At 43.4% G+C, this 7786-nt stretch overlaps 2 protein-coding genes across 4 annotated transcripts in view; both read right to left on the reverse strand.

The window, feature by feature from the left end:
* Positions 1-59: 59 nt before the first annotated feature.
* abhd16a (abhydrolase domain containing 16A, phospholipase) lies at positions 60-7066 on the reverse strand (the record flags this gene model as incomplete). Its single annotated transcript, XM_079746740.1, has 20 exons — positions 60-601; positions 1106-1152; positions 1460-1558; positions 2040-2116; positions 2260-2322; positions 2635-2691; positions 3300-3363; positions 3660-3764; positions 3915-4038; positions 4282-4331; positions 4438-4501; positions 4596-4697; positions 4808-4922; positions 5132-5239; positions 5364-5437; positions 5547-5632; positions 5909-5995; positions 6343-6409; positions 6497-6553; positions 6965-7066. 20 exons carry the CDS (start codon positions 7064-7066, stop codon positions 518-520), a joined length of 1632 nt encoding a protein of 543 aa, XP_079602866.1. The 3' UTR covers positions 60-517.
* A 310-nt stretch (positions 7067-7376) lies between these two features.
* The window catches only part of g6fl (g6f-like), a 13827-nt gene continuing 13417 nt past the window's right edge, over positions 7377-7786 (reverse strand). For all 3 annotated transcript variants that reach the window (XM_079731476.1, XM_079731475.1, XM_079731474.1), the window contains exon 11: positions 7377-7786. This exon is cut by the window's right edge and continues 43 nt beyond it. The gene's annotated coding sequence lies outside the window, so the exon portion shown is untranslated.

Raw genomic sequence — 7786 nt, forward strand, 5'->3', positions numbered from 1 at the left:
ATGACGGCTGTAAAGGCAAATTGCATTTTCCATTCATTTTATTGAGCATATTTAATACAATTTCAAGAGAAATGTTTTCATGATACAGCTTTGTACGACGCCGAGTCCATAGAAACTAGGAGGAAAACAATTATAATTACAAAGACTGGCTGCAGTGGTAAAAACAAACGTAGCGATTTCTCCGACACCACATTAACAATAACTGTTATTGATGATGTTGTGCGCCGCTGGGAGTGCAGCACAGCGTTCGCTACCGGCTACATTCTTAGATGCAGCCAAATGGGGGGAAGAAAAAAACCCACAAGGGAGCTGGAGTGTGCATTCGTGAAAATGCATGACTACAAATAGAGCATTCATTTTTTAATCATGTTATATGACTTTGCAGAATAGTGCCAGATGTTTTCCACATGCCACAAAATAAACCCCAAACTTTGACCTATGTGAATTGGAGCCATTCCTAGATGAAATCACAGTACTCCATCTCCTGCCTCCCTTGATGTGGCTCCAGGGAGCCCCTCTACAGGGTCCAGGGGGCGCGAAACTCAGAGAAGGGGAGCGGGGTGCAGTGGGTCGTCTCAAAGTTCCTCATGTACTTGCGGGCCTTAGGAGAGGGGTAGAGAAGGAGAGGGTGTAAGGGAAAACACTGGACTATGCGTGCAAAAGCGGCTTTCATTTGCTACCTAATAAATTGCCAGATGGGTCCGGTTGAGGAAGGATTAATTAAATAAGGAAGTCATTAAACAGGAAAGGAGTGTATAGTGCATTCGCAACTGATAGCGTTGACTTTTGTTTGATGTTAAACGACTTCAATAACGCACTGCTCGGTGGAATACATTACACCGGTCAGCCGGGGAGCGTGCTACTATGGCAACCAGGAAAGTATTCCTCAGCAGTAATGTCGGACCATGTGGGTTGTATTTTTCCCGAGTGAGGGTATTGGAAGAAAATAAAAAAAGCAGAGCCAAGCTCAAACAAGGAAGAGGTAGCTTATTGAAGAGAGGGAAAGATGTTCATATGGGTAAAGGCCAATAAGATTAGGTGGCTGTCACATCAGAAAGGGTAGCTTTTTTGAGGGGGGGGGCATGCGAGCAGTGTGGCTGCTTACCAGGAAGAGAGCGAGCTGCCGCCTGCACTCCAATGTCATATCCTCCCCTGGAACAGAAGAGCCACCATCAGATAGGAAACCAATTACAAGCGGACGAGGTAAACGGATCACGTCAGCCTCTGAGGCACTGGTTCCCAACCTTTTAAATCCGTGACCCCATTTTCGAGTTCCCCATTTTTGTGCATCGGCTTCCAAACATCAATTCAACCAAATCGATATCTGCCCATAATAACAATGCCGCAGTGGACGGCGGCTTCAGTCCAAAATGTGCATCATCAAATCTCCGTTGACCGCGAGGTTGTGAAACACTGATTAAAATGAAAGGCGACGGTCAGAAGTGGAAGTGCATATTACCGACGCTCCAGGGGAAGGCGGTGCCGTTGTGAGTGCGATAGGACTGCAGCACGGAGACACACCAGTCATCATCCACCTCGTATTGACTGTACACGGTGGCTGCACAAACAAACACACTCAGTGGAGGGCAGATGACAATTTTGCACTGACATTGAAGGGGCAAGAACTGGAACGAGACACACTCACCGTAGAGAGCGGATGACAATTTGCACTGACATTTAAATATTTTATTTGGGACTTCAATCATTGGATTCAATTAAAATGCTGAAAAAGGGCATATGGATATTCGGAGTGCAAGGGGGTGTGTGTGCCCAGGTGTCGAATCCCCTCTGCTTGAGGATTGAAGAGAGGCAGCACAAATAAAAGGTCAGGGGTGGTGTGTGAACAGTTGATCTAATCTCTTCCTTCTGAACCCTACTGAAAAACCTCAGCTAGTGGTATGAAGTCCAGAGCTAATCTTCCTCATTAAAAGGGATAACAGTTAATCCTCCTCTCTGCTTACCCCTCCTGTACACCTTAACAAATGAGGCTGTGTTTTTCTACGCCACACTGACCACTAATGAAACCACCCCATGCCTACCTTCTGCTATGGGGTTGGAGGCCCCCAGCCACTCTCTCACCACTCGGACTCCTTCGTCCGCCATCACCTTGGGGTACCTGGGAGGCAGAAGGACATCAACTCTCTTACAGTGCGCTCCGTAGCATCGTACATACACAAAATATATATATCGAAAAGTAAACCAATGGTAAGAACGAAGAAGCGAACGATGAGGTAAAAGAACGTATACTAATTCCGTTACCTAAACTGCAGGAGTTTTAGCAGCAGGTCATTTCCTCGGTTGGACATTATGTCCTCTGGTCCCCTGCGGAGCAGAACAAAGACGAATCATCAACGTCCAGAGAACCCCATTGGTGCAATACATCATTATGAAGTGGTTTTACCTAGAACCCCTTGTCTTTAACTGTGAGCATGTTATGCATATGCCAACATTAGCGTCCACATTGTATTTATAACTGTGTATATATATATATATATAATTTGATCGGTACAGGCTACGTTACGCTTAGGAGCTAGGATATGGTGTTCTGAACATCAACATGTGGGTAGGCAATATGCATGCTGTAGCTTTGTGTTTTCATATATCGGGGTAGAGGTCAAAAGAGAGAGCACTTACGTGGTAGTGATGATCTCATCTTTAGTTCTCCTGATGAGCAACACTGGTCCCGGGTATCTAGGAGAGAAGTAACGAGTCAAACACTGTTCACAGCAAGGAGAGGCTCTCAGTTCTAATGCCTCCTTCAGACGGAGCGTATTCTCATACATATTCAGACTCAAACATCCTGTACGAGGGATGGGATTATTATTAAAGATGTTTTTATTTATAGCAATTAGGAGGTTCATTCCTCATATTTTGGTTCTTCAGCAATCTCTAAGCATACATTTACACATTCGTTTCATTTGAAGTTTCTAAGATAAGGACTTTGGGTTTGAAAACCCATTCTGCATTCATGCATCATACATTTTCCAGGCTTTGTGCAGTGCACCCATGTGTGGTAGAAAAAATACTTGTTACATTTACTGCTAATTATTTTTGCCTTCTCTGCTTTTGTTTACAATTTTAATAGATGTGCACAGGCTCATCATGAATCAATCTCTGCCCCATGTTTAAATCATTGTGCTAAATTATTCCCTGAAAGTCCCTCCAGGAACCAGGCATCTTTCAAGATTTTTACCATGTAAAGGGCTCTACAAGTAAAGATAAGGAGGGGAGATAAGGAGCTGCAGTGTGTCCTTAGCTGCTTTGGTTGGGTGCTGTTGTGTAGTCTGTGTTCTACTCACTGGCAGAGCTGCTTTGCATTGTTCAGATTCATGTACTGCCTTACTGTGTGATGTACCAGCGGTGCTGAAAAAACAACAATCTAATATGAAGCATAACTTGATAAAAGAGCACTTTCAGGGCCTGTCTGATTCATTCATTCTTTATTATTCTCCATTTGTTATTTTTAGCATGTGTCACAAACACTTCATTATCCAGCTCAGTTTTACTTCTACTGTAAAACCAAGGTGCCACAAAAGCCAAGTCAACTTCTAAAAAGGACAATGCATTTTTTCTAACTCAATTTACAATGAAGACAGTGGCTAGGTGTGGTTGTGTTCTTAGTGGAGCTATGAAATTCCACCCCATCAGAATGGACTTACTCCAACTGGCCGGCATGACTTTCAGGGCCAGAGGTAGGAGGTCATCAAAGGACGCGTCTAACACCACCGCCTGGAGCTCCGGATATGACATCACAGCCCAACTGGCTGTGATAGGACAAACATGGGAGCAGGAGGTTGGAGAAGAGAATGCGAAAGGGAATGAAGAAAAAATAACATAAGATTTATATAAAGTATGATTATCATAACGAAAAAGAGAAAAACACATATCAGATGTGTTATTCATTCTTCACATACCTGTGAATCCTCCAATGGACCACGCATAAATAATGATGTCGTTGAGCTGGAAGCCCAGTTTTTGCATGGCGAACTGGATCACCACATCCATTGCATTGGCCTCATTCTGGGGGAAGGGGACTCCCTGGGGGACGGGGGGTAAGGCAAAGAACCTTCATGTTGCCGAACACGCATGTACATAATTAAAACACGTGTAGAACCAGAGGCTTAGGGGCGAGGCTCTGTTATGCAGAATCTGAGGAATCCAAATCAGGGGCATGAAACTTTAATACCCTCATGTCAGTGTCGCATCTGATCACTGGAAACCACCAACGGGAAAGGGCAAAAGGTCTGTTTGTGAGGAGCTGCACTGAAAGGGTCTGCTTACCGTGCTGCCTCCGAAGCCAGGGTGGTTCCATCCCAGTACAGAATAGCCTCCTACAGCAGCCAACACACACACAAGACAAGATTACTAATGCATAACATACTAAAGGTTTTTAATATTTTCAAGCTAGACAGATTTGCAAAGTTGATGATAACCCACCTTCCAAGGGAGTGTTCATACAGCCCACCTCATAGAAGCCTGCGTTCCCCTCACAACAGATGACCTAAATAACGATTAAAAAAGGTTATTATAAATTAATATGTTTAAATCTATAGGCTCAACTCCCACGTCACAACAGAAACCGTGGACACATTTACCAGAGTGCTTCCGCCTGGCCTTCCATCTCCCCTCCGGTCGACGAACATGGTGTCGATCTCATTGCCGTCACAGGCCACCAGCTTGTTCCTCTGGCCATTGAACTGGAGAACACAACAGATGACCGAGGTGTCAGCGGCAGGGAGCTGGGGATGTGTGTCTACAGACCTCAGCACCGTGTGTTGATTAACAACGAGGTGGTTGTGGTGGTCACCTCCTCAATGAGCTTGGCCTGGCCTTGCTGAAGCATGGGCCTCATGGCATTCTGCAGCAGGCCCACGGAGCCTGGGTAGAGCATCCTCCTCCCAAACGAGTGGGCGATGAGGAAACTGCAAGACGGGCGGGATATAGAGAGATCACGTTGACATTCAGGGAACAGCGTATATGAGGGGTAGTGCAGAATGAGATGTCCACAAAGGTCGTGCACCGCATCATTAAATCCACCATTGTCCTGCCGCTCGCCAAACCGCAAGGCTTTAATGGGAATTTGATTCTCGAGGGAGAGACTGCAGTGTAGTGTGATGCAATGCAGGTGTACCTGATCACGTGGCATGGCATAGTGCGGACCTGTTGGAGGACACCATCTGCTGCACCCCTCAGCCTGCTCTCTGGCTTAAGAAGTGACACACCTGCCTTCGACAACTTCCTGTAACACACACACACACACGGTCACAAGGTTATCAGTAACCCAGATGCAGACCACAGGACATGCGTTTACCTTGGAAGTGTGTTTACTGTATAATGCCGTCTGAAAAGAGCATCCAACTTACGGATTACTGAATTCTGTCCAGCTGAAGTCCACAGGCCAGAAGGAGAAGTCAAAATCGAAGCATCTCAGTTTTTTCTACAACAGAGAAGAGAAGCATGAAATATGGACAAACAATCCTTTCTGACCTCAACCCTGACAATCATTCGGTTGAATTTCACAAAAAAAAAAAAGGTCCAAGCCTCACCTTGTTACTTGGTGTGTTATTCTTCCTGGTTTCCTCCAGAATAGAAATGAACTGAACATACTCAGAGTTCTTCCATCTTCCCCAGCCTACACAAGATCATGTAGGAGAAAGAAAGGAGAATGAGACAGTGAGGGAAGGAATGGAGGACTGTGTACTGTACTACACAACACCAGAGGCAGAGACTCCATCCAGCGTGTTACGTTGCCTAGAGGAACTACTTTATATGCTTATGGAGTACTGTAGCACACCTTATGCAACCATCTCAAGGTTATGGAAATCATATTTATATGCAGCAGCGTTGGTAGAAATCAGAGGAGAAGACATGCCGGCCTTGATGGTTTATGAAAAGGTTGTAGCCTCACCTCTAAGACAGACCACGCCAAGAAGACAGATCAGAACTGTTCCCACATACTGACTGACGGGCACGAACTTACTGCTGCAGATATAACCTGTTGGCAGAGAAGGGCACATATAAACATATACTCCCACTCACACACAGGACTTTGCAACAAGCATGTTAAATATCACACACAGGACTAAATCCGGTCAGGAATTAAATGGAAATCCTTAAGGTGCCAATTCATAATATACCCAATTGTACTGCAGTTGCTAAATAAACCAAACCATAACAATGCCTATGTTAAAGGTTAAACAATATATTTATTGGGGAAGCATTTGCAAGCCAACATTTTTCCTAAATGTTAACTTTAATAAGAAATGTACTCAATTTGTTGACTTTTATTCTGCCAATTTGCAGATGTTTATCCGTCAATACAGGGCACCAAACCAAACTCACCTTTCCTGTAGAGATAGCAGAGGAGCAGAGGAGAGCTGTAGTAAGAAAGCGACCACAACACTGACGCCTGGAGGAGCAAGAACACAAATGTGAATATTTATTTGAACTTCATTATTGCCTTCTCAAACGCATCTGTTAAGGCACTCGTACTGACCCAGCCAATGACACTGTCGGTGTGTTTTTCAAGACGAAGGGGTTGGTAGTTCCATCCCTGAGAAATAGAAGGAAAATGAAGGTAGACTCATTGACAAAACAATATTGCTTTCATTCAGAATGACCTTTACAGCCTCTTGCTGTCTAATCATTCATAGATATATTTATTCAATTGGGCTGTATAATCTAACTGATCATCTTGGATTAACTTTCCCGAGTAAAACAAAACAATGTACTGCTGTAGTTACAAGGAGAGATATCCTTGGTGTACATGTGCATATAATGTCGTATCTCCGTTTGATTGGACCGTGATCTGGCTCAGTAGGTGACAGCCGTTTCACGAACGAACTATCATTTCAAAAACACTCCCGACACTTCTGGGGCCGCACAACAAGCTAACCGTTTAAATCATATATATCTTCGCCACTCGTCATGTCCTACGGATGAAAAACATTGAAATGGTCCATACCCTCCTCCTGGCGCTGCTTTCGGGTCGCGACTGGCCAGGAGAACTGTGAATTCGCTGTAAATTAGGCCCAAAGAAAATACGAAGCCACATCCAACCGGCCATTATTACGCTAAGACTACTACGGAAGCCCGCAGCAGACGGAAAACGAAACGCAAAAAAAACATTTGGGTATTTCTTGTGATTTTAGAATAATAATGTAAGAGGTTGTTTAACTTTGCACATTTAACACAACACATAATGGACAAAATAATGTAATTCATTAAAATTGTGGCCAATAATGTAATGTTAGAATAATACATGAATAAGCACAAAGTACAGTTTACGGAATGTACACTCAAGAGTTTTAGAACTTATGCTTTATTGTGTTCAAGTCATTGTTCAGGTCATTGTTGTGTTGTACAATAACATTCAAAAAATAAGGCTTCTCAAAACGGACTTCTTAATAATCTATCATCCTAATCTGACAGTGTTACATCTCTGTCAATTTTGGGCATTACTCTATTGTTAGGACTACAGTAAGAGTCCTTATTGAAATGTTGTGCTATATACATTACTTATATGTATATATTAAGATACAAAAACACTCTATTTCAAAGCAATACTGACTCAGTTGTTTTGTATTTTGTAACATTAATACATAAATGTGTATATATGTATGAATAGGCATCTTCCATCATATGTTTTTCAATAAAGGCCTACAAATTACACAAACAATTCAGTGGCATTTCCCAGACAAATTGACGTGACATTTATTTGTTACTTTGATTCAAGTACGCATTCTGTTGCAGCTCGGGACAAAAATAATGTGACAGTTGACTTGAA

Source organism: Pollachius pollachius (genome assembly GCF_949987615.1).
Source record: "Pollachius pollachius genome assembly, chromosome: 1".
In the NCBI taxonomy this organism is placed as follows: Eukaryota; Metazoa; Chordata; class Actinopteri; order Gadiformes; family Gadidae; genus Pollachius; species Pollachius pollachius.